This window comes from Topomyia yanbarensis, chromosome 2 (genome assembly GCF_030247195.1).
Source record: "Topomyia yanbarensis strain Yona2022 chromosome 2, ASM3024719v1, whole genome shotgun sequence".
In the NCBI taxonomy this organism is placed as follows: domain Eukaryota; kingdom Metazoa; phylum Arthropoda; class Insecta; order Diptera; family Culicidae; genus Topomyia; species Topomyia yanbarensis.
In genome coordinates this window covers 259,407,388-259,428,594 of record NC_080671.1, presented here as the reverse complement: position 1 = coordinate 259,428,594, position 21,207 = coordinate 259,407,388, and the positions used below count along the sequence as shown (strand labels likewise).

The 21,207-nt window shown below is 41.5% G+C and overlaps 2 protein-coding genes across 2 annotated transcripts; both read right to left on the bottom strand.

Moving 5' to 3' along the window:
• Positions 1–15,245: 15,245 nt before the first annotated feature.
• On the bottom strand, positions 15,246–17,045 carry LOC131680279 (uncharacterized). The gene has a single exon (XM_058960999.1). The coding sequence runs from the start codon at positions 17,043–17,045 to the stop codon at positions 15,246–15,248; it is 1,800 nt and encodes a 599-aa protein (XP_058816982.1).
• Positions 17,046–18,493: 1,448 nt separating this feature from the next.
• Positions 18,494–21,042, bottom strand: LOC131680277 (uncharacterized). Its single transcript, XM_058960995.1, has 3 exons — positions 20,928–21,042; positions 19,825–20,849; positions 18,494–19,522 (listed from the first exon to the last, which is right to left on the bottom strand). Exons 1-3 carry the CDS (start codon positions 21,040–21,042, stop codon positions 18,494–18,496), a joined length of 2,169 nt encoding a protein of 722 aa, XP_058816978.1.
• Positions 21,043–21,207: the final 165 nt, after the last annotated feature.

Genomic DNA, 21,207 nt, shown 5'->3' with positions numbered 1-21,207 from the left:
TAATAGTGCATCTGATAGGTTAGAGCGAAGCAATAGTTACGACAAATCATCAAAAGCCCATCATCAGGTACAGTTGATTGCCTATGTGAGTGTCCGGCAAATCTCAGTAAACGAGACATAATCTCGTTAGAGGGCTTTTTATTTACAGTCCAGACCCCTCATCTTTACCCGAGCGAAGACGATCTCGCACCAGTAATATCGGGCTAGCGGAGCGAGTACGAAGCCGGATGGGCCACCACCACTCACTTTCGTCCACCAAATTATTCGTTCTGGTTCAAGCGACAAGGACGAGACGACCACGTTCGTGTGCAAGGAGTCGCACAGCAAGCAAGTACCACGAGTGCGACACAGTCTGCAGCAAGGTGCAACGTGACAGACCGCAGTGCATTCGTGACGATGCACGGTGCGAGAGTGAAGCGGCGTGACAAGCTGTGTAGCCGACCAGTCGCGCGACTCAGCAGGTGCATTAATCGACGGCAAGAGATGCAGAGTAGCAGTTGCAACGACACGGGGCCCCCACCGACACCTTAGCGCTGAAGATGACTAGTCTGTAAAATCGTGTGAAGCAAATAGAAATAAGTTTGAAATGATAGATTGATGTATTCTTAAGTAGCTAACGATACCGTACTGATTTACCTTACGTGAGCCATTTCGCTTGTATGAGACACAGCTTCATTTCCCTAGGCTAATCGGTTAGCAGTATTCCTCTATAGACTGAAAGTGATTAGCCGAGTCCTCTTAGAGTCGCACTTGAGGTGACAGATGCGTTAACGACCCTCCCGTCAATTCTATGTGGTACTCTTTACATTTGTGTGGTTTGCATCGTTAAGGAAAAACGTAACACGTATACTGTCAAATTAGTTTTGCTAAATGAAATAATTTTCAAAGTTCTCACGTATACCCCCTTTCTGTTTCATAATTTCTTTGTAGGCAACTTGTTTAGCTTCATATGCATCAGAGCACCCTTTTTCCCACCAAAGATTAGGGGGCCGTCTATTTATTGTCATTCCAGGATTGCATTTCGTTTGGGCTTGTTCTGCTGCTTCAATAATTAAGCCCGCTAGGAATTCATATTCTTCGGTAGGGGGTAGCTCTTCTGTCGAAGCAAGAGAAGTGGAAATTAATGTTTCGTATGTTTTCCAATCAATATTTCGTGTTAAGTCATAAGGAACATTGATTGAATTCGTAAGGCCTATATCACTGTTAATTGAAACAACGATTGGCAAATGATCGCTACCGTGAGGATCAGGTACAACCTTCCACGTGCAATCTAACCGAAGTGATGTCGAGCACAGAGATAGATCTAATGCACTTGGACGTGCAGGAGGTCTGGGGAGGCGTGTTGTTTCGCCAGTATTTAAAACTGTCATATTAAATTCGTCACAAACATTGTAAATCAAAGAGGATCGATTATCATTGTAGAGGGAACCCCACAATACTCCGTGCGAGTTGAAGTCTCCCAGTATCAGACGCGGAGCAGCCATGGATTCCACTACCTCAAAAATTTGACGTTGTCCAATTTGAACTTTGGGAGGTATATATATAGAAGCGATAGACATGTCTTTGCCTTTAATATTCGTTTGGACAGCTACAGCCTCAATGCCCGCAAACAAGGGGATGTCAATTCTATAGAAAGAATAGCACTTTTTAATTCCTAGAAGCACTCCTCCATACGGGGTGTCTCGGTCTAGGCGAATAATGTTGAAATCATTTAAGTTGAAATTAATGTTTGAGGTAAGCCATGTTTCACATAGAGCAAAAGCATCGCATTTTAAACTATGCAGTAAAATTTCTAAGGAATCAATTTTTGGTATGATACTTCTGCAATTTCACTGTAAAACAGTGATGGAGTCTTTCACCTTAGGAGTTGAATTAACCATTGAAGGATATAATTGCTGCAAGGATGGGCCATTGAGCAATCAGCTGCTCTAAAAATATTCTAATTGTTGGGAGGAAAGCTGAAAGTATACTCTTTAGTGGTTCAGAAATATTGAATGCTTTAAAAATCCAATCAACAATTTCAGAAAATTTCAATAATCCTACCCCCTGCTGAGGCTCAGAGGAAGTCGAAATTTTATTATTTCTAGTAATGGTGTTCTGTTTGGATTGTACGTTCCCAAAACCGGGTGGAATTGATTTCGGTTTTGAATCGGAATTTTTCGGTTTTGGGCGCAGTTTATCTATTGGTGGAGAAATTTTAAGTCCCTTTCTTGGCAGTTTGGGAAAAGAAGACTGTTTTTTTCTGGAATTTCCGGGTAAAACAAATGATGTACCTTCGTACGCTCCGTCGGAGTCAGACTGTTCCGAAAATAGAGATGTGTAAGTGTTTTCTAAGAAGATGGGTTTAGGGGTAGCATTTTTCAACATTTCTGCATAGGAGCGCTTAGACCTCTTCTTCAAGGATCGTTTAATTTTATCCTCGCGCAATTTATAAATTGGGCATGCAGGGAGCTCATGCGAGTTTTCTCCGCACATTAAACATTTTTCTGAATTTTCATTGCATGTATCCTCTTGATGAGAACCCCCACATTTGCCACAACGTGCCTTATTGGAACAGTAAGTGGCTATGTGGCCAAGCTGTTTACAATTCATTACACGAGGGATAAAAAGGCAAACAGGGAGACGAATCTTATCGATAATGACATAGTTGGGCAGCGCAGACCCAGCGAAAGTCACTCGAAACGAGTCAGACAGTCTATAAACTTTTTTATCTCCTTCATGTGATACTGAATGCAATTGCTTGCATTCAAGTATCTTTACGTCTTTAAGTATGGTGTCTTTGAAACGACCAACCCCATGCTTAATTATGTCATCAACAGTCAAACTCGATTCTGTGATGACCCCATCAATTTCAATTTCCTTTGAAGGAATATACGCTCTATACTCACGCGTAAAAAGCTCACAAGAAGCAATTGCATTGGCTTGTTTGAGACTACCAACGACAATGCGTATTTTATCTTTATTAACTTTGACGATCTCTTTTACATCCGAGAATCGCGAAGTCAAATCTTTCGAAATTTGAATGATATTTAGCGCCTTTACTTTACGCCTAATAAATACAATCCATGGTCCCGTTGACGACTCTGGGTAAATTTTAATTCTAATCGGGTTTACATTTTCAGCAGAAGGCTTAGGGGGAGGATCTGTTACTCGTTCTCCCATCTCATCATCCATTTTACCTAGCAAGAAAAACTGTCACAAAAAGGAATGAGAAATATACCTGCGAGAAATGCATTTGTTTTTCAGACAACCGGTTTAGCAAAAAGTTATTTAAAATTGGCGAAAGACCATGCTGGTGCAAATTCTCATAAAGAATGTTGATCGAAACTGAATCGAAAGCCCCCTTAATATCCAAGAATACTGATGCCATCTGCTCTTTGTTAGCATATGCCATTTGAATTTCTGTTGAGAGCAACGCAAGGCAATCGTTCGTCCCTTTGCCTTTGCGGAAGCCAAATTGTGTATCTGACAGTAAGCCATTTGTTTCGACCCAATTATCGAGGCGAAACAAGATCATTTTTTCAAATAACTTCCGGATACAGGACAGCATTGCAATCGGACGATACGAATTGTGGTCGGAGGCTGGTTTTCCTGGTTTTTGGATGGCGATGACCCTCACCTGTCTCCAGTCATGTGGGACAATGTTACCCTCAAGAACCCTATTAAATAAATTCAACAAGCGTCTTTTGGCAGCGTCTGGCAGATTCTTCAACAAGTTGAATTTGATTCTATCTGGACCCGGGGCTTTATTGTTGCATGATAAGAGAGCAAGTGAGAACTCCACCATCGTAAACGGTGTTTCGTTCGCGGTATTGTAAGGCGACGCGACGCGGTAGATTTTCTGTGCCGAGGCGGAATCCGGACAAACCTTCTTGGCGAAATCGAATATCCAACGGTTTGAATATTCCACGCTCTCGTTAGTACTGTTTCAGTTTCGCATACGTCGGGCCGTGCCCCAAAGAGTGCTCATTGATGTTTCTCTTGTTAACCCGTCTACAAACCGGCGCCAGTAACTGCGTTTCTTAGCTTTTATTAAATTTTTCATTCGCTTTTCTAATATCGCGTACACTCGGTAACTAGCAACTAACCCGTCGTTCCGGAAGGTTTTATACGCGGCAGCTTTCTCCGCGTACACGTCTGAGCACACTTTGTCCCACCACGGGTTGGGAGAACGTTTTTGGGTGTTCACGTCGGGTACTCGTTTCGTGTGAGTTTGAATCGCGGTATCGAGAATCGAGTTGGACAAAACTTATATTCGTCCTCCGGGGGAAGTACCTGTGTTGAATCGATAGTTTTGGATATCTCAGCAGCGTAGCTCTTCCAATCAATGTTTCGTGTGAGGTCATAGGGAATGTTAATTGGTGCCGATGGTCTTGAACCAGTGGTGATTGCAATTACAATTGGTAAGTGGTCACTACCGTGGGGATCAGATATTACCTTCCACTTGCAATCTAACCGTAGTGATGTCGAGCCTAAAGAAATGTCCAGTGCACTTGCTTGCGCAGGTGGTCTAGGAATCCGTGTCATTTCCCCTGTGTTCAGAATTGTCATATTGAAGTTGTCACAAAGGTCTTGAATTGTCGAAGATCGATTATCGTCGTATAGACACCCCGTACCGTGAGAGTTAAAGTCTCCAAGAAGCAGGCGGGGCGAGGGAAGGTGTTCAATCACGTTGGAGCATCTTCGATATCCCATCATGGCCCTAGGAGGAATGTAAATAGAAGCAATGCAAAGATCTTTGCCTTTGATTGTTGTTTGACAAGCGACAACTTCAATGCCTGGCGTCGAAGGGAGGTTGATTCGATTGAAGGAGTAGCACTTTTTGATCCCTAAAAGTACCCCTCCATATGAGTCTTCTCGATCCAATCGGATAATGTTAAAATGAGGTTTATATTAGAAGTTATCCATGTTTCACATAGGGAAAATGCATCAGGGAAAATGCAGTTCCACTGTAAAACAGTGATCAGATCCCTGATTCCGTCCAATAAGTTAGCCATCGTAGGATACGATCGCTGTAAGGAGGGGCCATTGTTCAGTCAACTGTTTTAAAAATGTTCTTACTGTTGGTAGAATAGCAACCAGCAAGCTTTTCAGAGGATCGGTAATGTTGAAAGCTGTGAATATCCAGTCCACAATGTCAGAAAATTTAAGGAATCCCGTTTTAGGTTGAGTTTCTGACTGTAAAATTGGAGCACTTGGGATTTTTGGTGCCCCGGGGAGTGCTGGGAACTCCTGGTTGTATCTCAATTTCCTAAAACCAGGAGGTATTATCTTCGGATTTGTACCAGCACTTCCAGTTGATGAATTAATTTTATTTTGTACCCTTGTTTGGGACAACCTAGGACCCTTACGAGGAAGTTCAGGTGAGTTTTGATAAGGTCTTTTCCTAGAGTTTCCAAGCGGAGCCAAAGAATGCCCCTCGCAAGGGTAGTTAGAGGAGTTATCGTCAGTTGGCAAGAGAGCGAATGGGTTTTCGGAGAGAAGTGGCACAGCTCTTTTAAGCATTTCTGCGTAAGAGCGTCTGGAGCGATCTTTGGCGGATCGCTTCAGTTTATCCGCACGAAGTTTGTACGTTGGGCATGTCAAAAGTGCTTGCGGATTCTCCCCACAGTAAACACACTTCTCAGCGGGCCTACTGCAAGTATCATCCGCATGGCGTTCCCCACATTTACCGCACCGTTGCTTGTTGCTACAGTAGGTGGCCGTGTGACCTAGCTGCTTGCAATTGGAACAATTCATGATCCGCGGTACAAACAGGCGTACAGGTAGACGAGCTCCTCCCACTTCAACGTAGCTCGGAAGTGCAGATCCGGCGAAGGTTACGCGAAACGAGTTTGATGGATAGTAATTCCCATCTTCGATGGACTTTGAGTGCAATTGGTTGCACTCCAAAATCTTAACTGATTGAAGGTTAGGGTACTGAAAGCGGCCAGCCCCTTCTTTCATCAGATCATCGACAGTTAGACCCGCATCACTTACCACACCGTCGATCTCCACATCACGAGAAGGGATGTAGACGCGATACTCCAGCGTAAAGAGGCTACTGCTGACGATATAATTGGCCTGTTTCAAGTCAGTAACGACTACGCGCAGTTTATCTGACTGAAGCTTTTTAATCTCGGTTACGGCCGAGTAACGTTTTGTCAGCTCCCGTGCAACAGTTATGCTGTTTAACGGTTTATTTTTGGGCCGAAAGTTTACCACCCAAGGACCAGCGGATCTATCCTGGTAAATCTTGACTCGGGGGGGCTGTCAGACATTGGGGGAAAGTGGGGGAAGTGGATCGACCATAACATTATCTGTCTCAGTATCAGATATATGTTCTTCTTCCCCATAATATTCGTCTTCGGAGGGTGATCCTTCTGTTTGTTCCATCTTGTTGCGGGAGCAACACGCTCGACCGCACTATTTAATTTAAATCAAAAAAAAAAAATCAAAAACTATAATAAAAAAATCAATAAGAAAAGTAAAAAACGAAACACTTCACTAGTTGGTTCCTGACGAACTGGTAGGTGAATTGATCCTTCGTTTGTTTTATCCGTCACCCGCGTGACCTTCACACAGTAGAGAGTTGATATAGCTCGTCTAAACAAAGCCGTCTTTCAGGCAAGAAAACTGTTTAGTAACGCACTTCACTGCACTACCTTCACCGATATCGCAGGTAATAATTATCACTCGCGGGACTGTTTATTAGTAATGCTTTACTGCAGCCTCTGCCACAGCAAGCACCTTCGTACTACCGAAAAAACTAAACCACACCAGAGAGAACAAAAAGCACTTGTTTCTCGGTACACGTTCGGTTACGAATGATTTCTCTCTTAATTTGTTATCATTTCAACACAGAAAACATTTGAAATTGATTCTGCCAAGGGTAAAGATGTTGATTCATGTGTATTTTTCATAAAATTCAACTCGTTGGCGGAATAATGAGCGAAATAAGTTTGTTTACGAAAGTCTCATTAGCCCTTTTGAAGAATTACTATTGAATTATGCTTAGAGCGGCAGTAGGGGAGACTGAGGAGACTTGATCCCCTTTTTTATTTTTCAGTCCAACTCCGTGGAATGATAAAAAACTATGTATTTTTTTGTAGTTTTATATTGTTTCTAGGGATGACTAATAATCATAAAAAAATTACATGGAAATATTATACTGGACATGACCTACGAGCATTTCTGGAAAACAACAAAAAAATGGAAAATTCTTAGATTACTGGAGACTCGATCCCTAATTTGGGGACACTTGATTCCTTTATGAAAACGTGTTTAAAAGAGCATGTAGGGTAATAAGCCTATTTTTGCCCTGTTTCTACTATCATCCTACCCATCTGAAGCCTTTGATTAGAGCAGCGTCTGCCATCTTTGCTCAACGCATTGACTCAAATGGTATTGTGATAATGGGGGTACTCGATTAGAGATTTTGCTGCGCTCAAACAGAAGATTTTCACCATTCTCAAAACAATTTTGTTATTATATTGGCTCTTAATAAGAGACGAATGACCTTAACGTTAAAACCTCTATAATCGAAACAAAAAATGGACCTTAATAACAAATCAAAGAAGCTGATATAATAAAATTATTGTAGTAATGATGTGGTACCCTTCTTAATAGGACAAAAACGGATACATTACCCCATTCAATTTTATTAAGTGGATTATAGTATTGATTAAATTGTTATGATTAGGTATTGTTATTTTTGTTACTTTGTAATATGTACGTGTGCGTCAAAGTGAAAGTAAGTGTGATGTATAGATAAGTATGTGTGATACAAATATGTACAAATTGTAGCTTCATCACGTAGTAAAAGGAAGAGAGTGCAAAAGTTTAGTGTTATAAGCAACAGTATTTCATCCTATATGATTTTTTCATAATATGGATGTTTTCAAATAATCCTTCCGAACATCATTGCAACCTTCAATGTCATTTTATATTAAGAGAAGAGTTGCATACGTTGTACATTCTTTGCTGTTAAAATTCATTCACGCGGTAAAGCTACCTACTTCAGGTTTTGACTTTTCGGGATTCTGATCAGCAAGGACCCAACGATGTATACAAAAGATCAACGTCTCACTGTGATAAAGTTTATCCAGGATAATCCTAAAGACCAAACAAAACAAAAATTTATTTTTTTTTAATCCAAAAAGGACTGATAAGAAATACACATAATAAAAGCCTACCTGTGCATTTCTGCTTTTGGTATAGTGTGATAATAGTGGAATTGAACTATCACAAAGATTCCCCCAGTCATTCGTAATGGATCACAAATATACATAACCATCTAAACAGCGTGTCGGTTTTATCCCAACAGCGAACATTATTCTAAAACTCAACAAAAATATAAAATGGTTCAAACCCGTCTTCAATGCGCACAGTTGATGATACAAAAGACAGATTTAATGCGTACTCAAAAATGGCGTTTTGAAAAGCTTTAACCCTCTCCCGGTCAGCGTGGCAAGCAGAAAGTTAGCAAAAGTTTAGCAAAGCGAAATTGATGCTGGCAGAGTTTCTGCGAGCATTTTGCGTGATTTGTGCGAGAATTCTGGCAACGAATTCGCTCAAATGCAACAACCGTTTCTGACAGAAGCGGTTACACCAACCGATGCTGCTCACTTCTATCCAGAATCGAGCCAGGATTGTACGACCAAGATCTCTGCACGCTTCCTGCCACATCTTTGTCAGATGTTTTGCTGGATTCGTGCTAAATACTACCAGGTAGAAATTGCCAGGATCTTTGCACAGTTTATGTCCGAGTTATGCCAGAGTTTAGCTCGGTTTCTGTCAAAATTTGCCAGAAAACGCGAGCGAAACCCAGTTCGCCCTAGCTCAACTAACCCGACAGGATTCGCGCAGAAATCTGACAGGACTGCCAAACCAAGACTTACAGAAATCTAGCAGAGCGGTCTCTGCCAGAAAATTTGCTCACTGGGCTAGTGCCCAAATTTTTATTTGGCTTGAAAAAACTTTTGTAGGTGGGTTTCGTGATGAGAAAAACGAAAATATTGTTGATAATTCATGTGAGCAATGCATTTTTCATTAAAACCTTAAAATAAGTAGGCCGCCTAGAGGCGATGTTGGGCACCTGGGCGAATAAACAAAAAAAAACTTTTTTTCTTCTAGTTATTTCAACATAAGCGAATTCAGATGGTATATATTTTGGACTCCATCAGAACACAAATTACCAAAGTTAAGGAGTATTTTACTAGTGCTTTGGTTGTTTAATTATTGACTTCTAATTTATAGTGACCAGTGCCTGCTAGCGATGGTTTCACTTATCATGTTTTGTTTTTTAATTTAAGAAGATCGTGTAAAAGAGGATTTTTCGAGATTCTTCAGGTGAAATTCCGAAGTAAACAAACAAAAAAGAACAATTTTTTTTGTGGTTACGTATATTGTATATACGGCCACGGAAAGTTCTTTTTGCGCGCAATCGAAAAATCTAGTCATTCATGGAATAGCTTTGAACTAGCTCTAAATAACAAAAAAAACTGAAATTTTATAACTTCCCCTAGGGTAATGATCCTATTTTCGCCCTAACCATGTGAAGCCGGTGGTTAAAGTAGCGTTAGTCATCTTTGTTCAACGCATTGGAAAGCAAAGATACTGGTGCCAATTCATACGCATTGCATCAATTGTATTCCGAGTAATTAATGAAATGGTGAGGCACCCTCCCAAATACGACTAAAATGGGCTCTTCACTCTAATATGCTCGAAAACTTAACGCTTAACGTGAACGAAACAGAATGTAATGCAACATAAATACATGGGAGAATGTATTACACAGTACTTGAAGTGCAGGATTATAAACAGTGCCATATGTCTAATAAAAAAGGAGAAAAAAAGATTCCGCCAACTCACCCCAGACTCCCCTAAATATAATTAAATGATAAGGACATCCATATTCTAACAGCAGCATTCACCCAAAGATTTTAAAACATGCTTCTTTTCAGCTAAAATTGCACATAAAGCTAGTTTCGGTGCGATAAGTAATCACAAAAGACTGAATTTTTTTTTCGCCCAGGTGCCCAACACTGCCTTTAGGTGGGCAAAGTGTTTTACCAAAAAAGCTAAACTTCCGAATTATTCAACTAAACCAATTCACATCTACAGTAAAATGCTACTAACAGGCAACTAAATTTTTTTTTTGGTTTATTAAAATTTCCAAAAAATAGTTAAAATTTGTTTAATGGAGATTACCACTAAACACAAAATAGTTTTTTTCCACGTTTTCATCGAATTTTCAACTTTAAGCTTCAATTCCCTTTAACAGAAAGCTACGATTATTCAAACAATGTGTGTCTATGAAAGGTGTGAGCGTTGGGAAGAAATACTAGTGCGGATGACAACATACAATCATGTTTTAGCATTTTTTTTAGATTTTAAAGAGACCGCCTAGAGGCGGTGTTGGGAACTAGAGGGTTAATTTGGTTAAAACCATAACGTCCACCAGCAAAATCTATCATCCAGACGATTAACCTTGCTGTCGTTTCTTTTGTTTTTTTTGTGACATTTGACGTACTAATGAAAGTTTAATTTGTCTTCAAATGCTGTACATAATCGTACAAATAATAACCTGTCATAATAAAATGAAGAAAAAAATTATTTATGGAGAAAGGGGATCGGTTTTATTCATAATTCCCCTAAAATTACTAGTCGTAACTCGGTGAACTTATGATTGATGGCACTCAGAAGAAGTTCATGTATGTTATATTTCAACCAAGTGACTGTCTGTTGGTACGGTATGGTTCGAAAACGCGGTACGGAGTAAACAAATGGTTGGTGGTAATTGGACGGTTCAAGCCCATTCGCCTACCTCCCTGTTTTTTCCGGTTCTTTTTTTTTTCTAATTGCGATATGATGTTCATACCGCGATGTTATATTTGAAAGATGCTTTTTGTTAGATATATTTGAACGACACGTTTTACTACATCAGATTCAATGAAAATTTACAGGTTTCTTTCAAATTGTTGTAAAATGACTGATGCAACTAGCAACATAAGTGGCCTTAACGTTCAGATGTTATCGTCATAAACAGCCAGATTTGAAGGGCATTAGTTTTGGCTCTTGATTTTTTTTGCTGCCTGTAAGCGGAATCGATAGTATTAAATAAAATAATAAGGGAAAGTTCCCGGTTATGGCATATCTGTTATTTCTGGCGTGTTGCACGCTTTATTGCATTTTCGACAAAGTTATATTCTAAGCTTTTAGGTTTATGATGGTATTACTATCATTATCGCTGGATGCTCCGTTCAAACATTTTTGGGTGCAATCAAAATGCGCTCCAGGTCCGCAGACTCTGTCTTTCTGGTGTTTTATGACAGATATCGCCAAACTTACTCACCTGCAATATACTGCTCATGATCACATATTTGTCATATATTTGGGATTATTAATTTTTATGGAAATGATTTGCGATCATGGCCAGTAGAACTTGCTGCAGTTTGGTTGAATTTTCTATTGAATACTCATTAGCTCTGAGATACTTACCATATCTGAAATTTTAAGCAGAAGAATTTTTTTTCGAAATTGCTTATGGTAAACGAAATTGTAAACTTTTGGTTGGTTAGTGAACATAAACAGTGTAGAGTTTTAAAATGTTATTTTTGTGCTCTATATTAATAGCGTCTAAACCATTGGTTTTGCGGTTAGTTCGGAAAATTTTCGTTATTTCCAAACGCGTTTTTTCGATTCCAAACAAATTCAATTAGAGACTTACTCTATTCAGTAAAGTTGCAGCTAATTCTAATACCAACAAAGGAATTTGTTGAGAATACTTGTAAAGTTCTGAAGAGGCTGATCATGTTATTTGGATGTCGAGATTCTATGTATGAATAAATGTTGGGCTAACCAAATCGGTTATAATATTGTCATGATTTAATCACTGTAGTGTAGTGAGCAGCATAATGTATTGTTTGATTAGAAGCACAAGTTCCAGTTTTCTAGCTCCCACTCCCTCAGACCGCCAAAGCTTTAGTTTTTTTTATGACAAAGTTATGATTTTTTTTTTCAATAATCAAACCGCAAGTCAGAATATTAATGTGATGTTATGTAATATATTTTTGCATTTGCGAAGTTGTTTATTAATTACAAATACCTTCAAACTGGTCTAATTGACTGACATTGTACTTTGAGGAATCTAATTTTTCGAATTTGTCCAGTATTCATTTTGTTGACTTCTAATTTTATCAGATTGTCATATCACAAAATAATTAGTTTACAGCATCGAAATAGCAGGTCTAGGTCGTATATTAATATTCCAAATAACAATTGGTGTATTAAATAGAATTGGTCAGTAAAAATGATTTTATGGAAACATGATTTTGTGAGGCTAAAAAAGTCACCTTTCTCCTAACGTTACTAGAGGCAAACACTGATTGTCTACCTTTTGAGATACTGCGCGCCCTTTGTGGAATGCTGCAGAAACGGTTAGAGAAGCGATCAAACCGACTAAAAATTCACCCTTAGGGTAACAAAATTGCCTATTTACCCTAAAAAAATTACATTTAAAAATTGTTTTTGTTGGTCGTTATTGGGATTCAATTGCCCTCACCTTTATAATTTTTGCGCGAACATAGCGTTGCTGTCTCTAATATGTACAGTTCGAAGCGTTCTGTCCCGCCCCAACGCCTAGTTACCCATACCTTTAACTTATAAAGTAATGAGCTTATATTCGCCATGTTTCTATTTGCCATCTTTGTTCAACGCATTGGGCGACAATTGAGGTACTAAATTCGAATTTTCGTTGCGCTCAAACACGAGCATTTCATTGTTTTCAGGGAATTTGTGTTATTAGATTGATTCTAAACAACGAAGCAAAGCTCTTCATGCCAATTCATACGCATTCCATCTATTGTAGGCCGAGTAATTAATGAATTAGTGAGGTACCTTCCTTAATAGGGTGAAAATAGGCAATTTACCCTATGTAAAAGTAATGGTAGTGGGCCTTCTTTTAGATGGATATACTGGATATATTTTTCCTGGAATTCATTTTACATTCAATATGTTGAACACCCAGAATTGGAACTTAAAATCGCAACGAAAGACGTTGTAACAATGGGAAAAATTGACAAGTGCGCTAAGCATCAGATGCTCTAGAAAACATGAAAACCGAGTGACTGTCGATCGAGCCAGAAAGAGATCAAACCGTTCTGATAGAACTACATTGTTGTTCAAGTTGTAAGTTACAATATTACATGATCACAAAGTGTTAGGAAGTTGATAGAACTGTTGATCATCGGCAATTGTCGCGTCTTCGCATTTGAATAACTAGGTACTTCAATGGTTATCAAAGTTGCTAAACTTTCCTATTAATTAATTGCTGTTACCATTCAGCTCTCCCTTGCCGAACACCTGAAATGAATGATTGATAAAATACTTACATACTTTACTTGATGGGCAATATCGTGTCGGTTTCGAAATGTATATATATATATATATATATATATATATATATATATATATATATATATATATATATATATATATATATATATATATATATATATATATATATATATATATATATATATATATATATATATATATATATATATATATATATATATATATATATATATATATATATATATATATATATATATATATATATATATATATATATATATATATATATATATATATATATATATATATATATATTGTTCACGCGGAAGACGAGATTTTCGGACACTTAACTTGACTTTTAAACACTGCACTTATCGCGAAATCGAACTGTTTATTGTGGGAGAACACGTCTTCACTGAACGATAATTTATTTTAACTGAACAAATTTACTATCTACTACATACAGTCAGCTGATCGAGCTCGGAAAGCCTTTTCGCTCCAGAGAACTTTCCAACAGGAGAGATTGCGAAACAGGTAGAAATTTACATGCGAGAAACCGAGACAGATCAAACAATCTCGATCGAGACTGTCTAGGGGTGTTCAAAAATTAACCGGCCGCCTTGAAATCTCTTAGATTTTAACTGCTACCTACTCTAACTCTTCTATACTATATATAACAATTGTATTGGTATATGTTAACTGTATTTTGTTTGTGATCGATCAGTTGTTGCTTCTCCTACTTATATGACGATGACCTTGACCCAATATCCAAAACTGGGACACGGTTGCTGTATGTGTTTACATTGCTGCTGCTGGTTTTTTCTGCACGGTTGACAAGGTGAACCACATTCGATGATGAATATAGGGCCCTGCTGCTGACAGTGTTGATTTCAACGTTAAGTAGTGCTGTTATGCTTGTGGATGAATATACTCCTCAGTGACTGTTCCGGTGTTTTCTACTGGAACTGATGATTTGTTCTTTGTATGCTGTTAAGTTTATGCTGTTCTTCGTTGGATTTGATGCTGTACTACACATTATATGCTGGATTGGCGTGGTGCAATCGCTGCTTTTGTCGGGCTGACTAGCCGATTATCCGCTGCTGCTGTACTTATCAGACGATGTGAGGCTGGAGATTGCTGCCCGGCAAATTTTCGACGAGTAATCTTCTTACTATTGGGACTGGTACTTTCGGATTGGATGTTTGCTGCTTGCTGAGTTGTCTTCGATGATGATGATTGTTGTCGTGATTCTGGAACAAATGAGAGGGTGCTTTTTCAAACTGTATTAAGGTAAGAGAATACGACTTGCCTGAATCGGAGGCCCCATGGCCTCCGATGATGCCGGTTGGCATCCTGATGGATACCGGCTGGTGTGTGAATGTTGAAAAGCGATGTTCTAACGTTGACATTTCGTTGTAGGTTTTTTCTTCGATGACTGCGATGGACTGCTACGACGTTGAGACCGCCGAGAAAGCTGGCCAAGCTCGTCGACAATCGCTGCGTAGCGTCTGGGAATTGGATAGCGCTTCTCCTCCTCCGTTGCTGTCATGGATACCTCGAATATGTCCAATGTGGAGAATATATGTAGCGTCAATTCGCAAATGGACGAACACACTACAGGCATGAGCTGACGCAAAGCATCAATGCTCATTGGAACATAACCAAACGTTGGCTAAACTGCATATGCACTATACATGCAACATCAACGACAAACCATCACCGGACAACACAGATTACCTCAATATGGTAGAGATTTGTTGTAGGCATCTCTCGTTGGACTGTTCAAAGAAAGCCATCAGGGACAGGAATGACTGAGGAAAAAATAATCGATAACTTTTTGAAAGAAAAATATACACATAAGTTAACTGGTATGCGGAGGCCTCCCAGCCTCCGCCGTTGGAGGGATACTAGATCTCCTCTGATGATAAATTGGAATTGTCTCGAATTGGCAATATACAGATCTTGGAGATCCCCCTGGTATAATTGCCATTTGTTGTACGCACATCGACTACTCGAATGTTGCCATCTGGTCCGTGGTGTACCTCAGTCACTCGTCCCAATAACCATTTTAGAGGCGGTAAGTTCTCTTCTTTAAGAACCACCATCGTTCCGACTGCTACATTGTCCTTCTGCTGGGTCCATTTCGTTCTGCTCTGTAGCTCTGACAGGTACTGGCGTGTCCACTTTTTCCAAAGTTCCTGAGTGTAATGCTGAATCTTTTGCCATGCTGATAGCCGATTTTCCGGGATTTCAGTTAGGTTGGGTTCCGGAATCGCTACTAATGGCCTCTGAATGAGGAAATGACCTGGGGTCAGAGCCTCAAAATCGTCTGGATCATTACTGAGTGGGGTCAGCGGGCGGGAATTTAGAATAGCTTCTATCTGCACCAGTACGGTCTGCATCTCGTCGTAGATCAGACTGTGGGAACCGATTGTGCGCTTAAAGAGCGTTTTGAAGGACTTGACTGCAGACTCCCACAATCCTCCAAAGTTCGGCGATCGTGCTGGAATGAACCGAAATTGTATATCCTCCCTGGCTGTCTCCTTCTCTACGATGTCTCGAAACTTCTGATTTAGGAACAGAGAACGGAGTTCGTCTAATTCTCGTTTAGCGCCGACAAAGTTTTTGGCGTTGTTGCACATAATTAGGTCCGGCTTTCCGCGCCGGGCTGCAAACCGCTTGAGAGATGCCAAGAATGCCTGCGTTGTAAGATCTGCTACTAATTCCAGATGCACAGCCTTTGTAACCAGACAAACGTAAATCGCTACAAAACACTTCACCGGCTGGCGTTTGCGGTGAGGATATACTACGTAAAACGGTCCGCAATAATCCACTCCGACTCTCTGGAATGGAGCACAGGGGGTGACACGTTCTGGTGGTAAATCAGCCATCAGCTGTTCATGAACCTTAGGTTTCGTTCGAAAACACGCCACGCAACTGTGAATGACTTTCCGGACCAGATTTCGGACGCTCGTAGGCCAGAATCGCTCTCGCATGGTTGAAATCGTCAGCTGCTGTCCGGCGTGAAACAATTTCTGGTGGTAGTATAGTATGAATGGATGTTTGCGGTCAACTGAAACAGAAGCGTGTCGTAACTGGCCGCCGACACAAAGTATCCCTTCGCGTAGTCGAGGGTTCAATGATGCGATTCTAGACGAAGAACGAACGTGGTGTGCCCGTGCGACATCTATCAGCTCTTGCGGATAACATTCTTCCTGTGACAACCGAACTAATGACCGAACAGCATCGTCGAGCTCTTCGGACGAAATGGTTCCTAGTTTGCGACAATTTCGATTAGCAACTTGAGCATTAAAGCGGAATCGACGGATCAAAGCAACTAATCTGGTCAGGTCCACCATTGATGATCGCAGACTGAAAACTTCGCTGGGCAGTGCTGCTTGAAGAACCACTGTCACCGTTTCCTTTTCTTCCAACACTGACGACTCGATTTCTTCTTCGTGGATCTGCTGGATTATCGGCCAGTGAACCCTCTCATGAAAGGTCCAGTTGGGTCCTCTGAACCAGTGAGATTGATACTGCAATTGCGCTGGAGTCATACCCCGTGAAATTATGTCTGCTGGATTATCGATGCCGGCGATATGGTTCCAAGTTCCATTCTTTGTAATGTGCTGGATTTCTGACACACGGTTTGCTACAAATTCCTTCCACCTAGATGGTGGCGACTGAAGCCAGCACTTGACGATCATCGAGTCCGTCCAAAAGTATGCCTTCGCATTGATGCGAATGCTGTTCACCACCCTTTCATAAACGTGTGCCAACAGCAATGCCGACGAAAGTTCCAAGCGCGGAATCGATTGTTTCTTCTTCTTCTTCTTCTTCAAATTTTCCAATGGGGCAACACGGGACTTCGACGTTAAAAGATGCACATCGACCGCTCCTCCATCGGCTACGGTTCGAATGTAGATACATGCCCCGTAGGCCTTCTCGGACGCATCGCAAAATCCGTGGATTTCTACTGATACAACGTGACTGCCGATTCCTGTCCACCGTGGTACGGATAGTCCTTCCAGGCCGGCTAAATTCCGCCTAAACTCTTGCCACTGTTCTTGCAGCCTTTCACCCAGTGGCTGATCCCATCCGCATTCTTGCATCCACAAGTCTTGTATAAAGATCTTGGCCTGAATTACTACGGGACCGACTAATCCCAACGGATCGAATAAACGGGACACATCAGCGAGAACAGCTCGCTTCGTGATGACACCTGTGCAGTGTTACGAAATTTCAAAATCAGTTACCTATCTCTGCTTGCATTTACCGAAACCGACATTCAGATTCAACGCCTCTCTCATTCATTCACTTTCCAACTGACTGAAATTTCATGCAGAATCGAATGCTTCAGTGTAGAGGAAATATAAATTCATTCACCAACCAAAGCATTCATTTGTTATTATGTCGACAGTTTGAAGGCAGAAGTTAGCATCTTTTACATTTTCGAGCATAAGTGAACTGCGTAATCTATATCTGGTGCACTTTTAATCGATAATCCCTCTCATAGCCAGCATGAAAATAAAATTCACTTTGCGTCTGAAACCGAACATGTCCGTACCTGAAAGCGCTGCGTCAGGAGAACGAATGGCGATGGAAACGAACCAAAAATTTCATTTATCGCAGCGGGCATGAATTGAATTTCGTTTTCTTTCAAGTTCATGCAGCGATGTCAATGTTTTTAAGCTCTGCACCTGTGCTCCACTTCGGTGTACTGAACCGGAATGTGTCCGTACCGGGTTCCAAAACCAAACCCAAAGTCTTTACTGCGCAACTCGCCGAGTCTAGCTCTAAAATCGTACGATCATCACGCAAACTCTCCGGCACGTTCAGTAGAATCTCCTTACAGTTAGAGTTCCATTTACGCAGCATAAATCCTGCCGATTTAGTCAACGCAATCATATCACCGACGATCTGGTTCCCTCTTTCAATGTTGTCTACACCTGTCAACATATCATCGACGTAGAAGTCCTGCTTAAGCACTTTAGCAGCTACCGGGTGCGTTTGTCTTCCTTCTTCCGCTAACTTCTGCAGGCACTTCGTCGCTAGATACGGTGCAGACGCTGTACCGTACGTTACTGTCGTTAGTTCGTACGTACGTAACTGCTCTTCTACCGAACTTCGCCATAGAATTCTTTGAAGTCGTTGATCATCTGCTGTAACATTCACCATGCGATACATCTTTGCGACGTCTGCCACTATCGCGTACCGATGCAATCGAAATCGTAGAATGATCCAGCAAATCGTCTTGCACTACCGGACCCACCATCAAGGCGTCGTTGAGAGACACACCTGTGCTCGTTTTGCAAGATGCGTCGAAGACTACTCGCAGCTTCGTAGTTGTGCTGTCCGGCTTCAAGACTGCATGATGAGGTAAATAATATTCTATACCGCTCGATGTTTCGTTGACGACTTCCACCATATGACCGAGGTTCTGATACTCGCTGATGAACTCGGTGTACAGCTGCTTCAACTGCGGATTCGCAGCAAATCTTTTCTCCAATCCCGCAAAACGTCGTACTGCTATCTCTTTGGATTCGCCAAGCTGATTGATGACACATTCCTTCTTGGGTAATGTGACAACAAATCTACCTTTACTGTCTCTCACTGTTGTCTTCTCGAAATGGTCTTCGCATGCAGATTTTTCGAGGGAGTGCGTACTTCTGGTGCGGCATGTTTCCAGTTCCCAAAACCTGGTAAGCTGGTCTTGAATATCCGCAGTGGAACACGCATGGGTCACCGACGATAGTCTGCAAGAAGAGGTATTGGGAACTCGACCAGATACGATCCAGCCAAAAACGGTATTCTGCAACGTGGGCCCTTCACTTGTCGCCTTCAGTTGGCCTTCCTTTAGCAAATCCATATAGTATTCTGCTCCGATGATGACATCAACAGGACCAGTTTTGTGAAATTGTGGATCCGCCATGAGGGTTGACTCCGGAAGAATCCACTGGTGTGGATCAATGTTGGCGGTGGGCAAGGCTATGGTCAACTTCGGCAACACGTGAAACTGCATCTGTTCAGCAAAGTGTGAGATGTCTGACAGTCTCGGGCTCACTTCTGCCTGAACAGATTTGGTGGACAACGAACGAGCTGACCCAATTCCTTGGACAGCTAAAAATGATGACAACTCGTCGAACTTCAGCTTCGTTGAGAACTCTTTAGACATGAGACAATGCTGAGAACACGAATCTAGCAATGCTCGAGCTAGTACAGAGTTTCCGAATCGATCCGATAGTTTCACAAGAGCAGTTGACAATAAAATATTGTGTGTTGGTGTATTGGGAAGTGCAACGAAGTTGTGGCTGGTGGTGGCGTATGTGAGGTGGACGGAGTATGTATGATCTGCGAGCTAGCAGAGGTAGCAGGTGTGTTGCTTGATTGTGTGTGGGCGTGTTGGTTCAGAGTTGGTGGTTTAGTCTGTGGCTGTTGGTTTGCTGCCGATGGTTTCGTCTGCGGGGTTGGAACGGAGGATCTTACCTGGTTGATGCGCAGCATGGAGTGGTGTTTCTGACGACAGTGATGGCAGACTCCTTTATCACAAGATCGTGCATAATGACCAGAGCTCAGACAATTGCGGCACAACATGTTCTTATTCACAGCTTCACTTCTTTCTGGAACCTTCATTCGTTGGAACTTCATGCAATGGAAAGCAGTGTGCCACGACTCACTGCAGAACGGACATCTGCCAGGCAATCTCGCTGTAGTATGGCAGAATGAAGTCTTTGTTGGTCGATGATCTGGAACGGAAGGTCTTGATGTGCTGATCGACTGTAGTACAGAGCAATGATTTCGGAGGAACTCGATCACTTTATCATACGGTGGGACTTCAGTAGAACCGTGATGAGTCTCCCAGAGATGAAGAGTAGCAGAATCCAGGCGCGAACATAGCATGTACGCCAAAAGAGTACTCCACCCAGCCGTATTCTCTCCGATTTTCTCCAGCATCTGCAGATTTTTGTCAAACTCCCCAATGAGCTGATTAATTCCGTCGTAACTCTCCTTCTTCAGAGTCTCCAGTGAAAATAGTGCGTCTAAATGAGCTTTCATTATCAGCTTCTTGTTCTCGTAGCGCCTCACCAGTGCCTTCCACGCTACGCTGTAATTGTCTGCCGAAAGCTCCAATGAACTGACCTCCTGCAATGCGTCACCAGACAGCGAAGATCGGAGATACGTAAATTTGTCTACATCGGTCAGTTGGTTGTTGTTGTCGATAAGACTGCGAAAAGTGTCTCTAACCGTCACCCACTCGCGAATTTTTCCACTGAACGAAGGCAGCCGAATGTCAGGTAGCTTAACTCGTGAGACCGGTCCTGCTGCTTGGTGGTTATCGGAACCTGATAACAAATGGGCCGTCCCCGCTTGAAGCTCTATCAATTCCGCCTTAAGATTGCAAAACCTATCATAAAACTGATGCATCACCTGGAAATTGCTATCTTCGCGAGCCTGCACTGCCTCTTCTTTCACCGTGGGATCTTTTCCAGCAACTTCCTTCAGTTCTTCGTCTTCTTGTAGTACCTCAATTTATCCGCACACATCGTAAAATTCCTTCGCAACCTCATCCAGCTTCTGGAGATGAATACTAAGCTGTCGGGAATCACGCTCTTCATCGAAGTTGTGGAGAAAGCGGTCAATTAACTCAGTAAAATGATGCAGCTGCTTCTCGCGCTTCAGCAGCGCCTTCAGTACACCGGACATCTCACTAGCTGCACTGGTAATATCACTTCACTGCAATAATATCACACAACTTTGCACTCACCTATTTTGCTCAAAACACAACCGATCGACTCGACGTTCCTCTTCGCGACCCGCAAGACAGACAGACTTACAACCCGATTGACAGCCGCGATGGGAAACCAACCA

Coding starts and splice junctions, on each gene's coding strand:
- LOC131680279 (XM_058960999.1), bottom strand. CDS start 17,045: ATGATCGTCAAGTGCTGGCTTCAGTCGCCACCATCTAGGTGGAAGGAA.
- LOC131680277 (XM_058960995.1), bottom strand. CDS start 21,042: ATGTCCGGTGTACTGAAGGCGCTGCTGAAGCGCGAGAAGCAGCTGCAT. Junction 20,850..20,927: donor GCGTGATTCCCGACAGCTTA/GTATTCATCTCC, acceptor TACTACAAGAAG/ACGAAGAACTGAAGGAAGTT. Junction 19,523..19,824: donor CCATGCTGCGCATCAACCAG/GTAAGATCCTCC, acceptor TCGTGTTCTCAG/CATTGTCTCATGTCTAAAGA.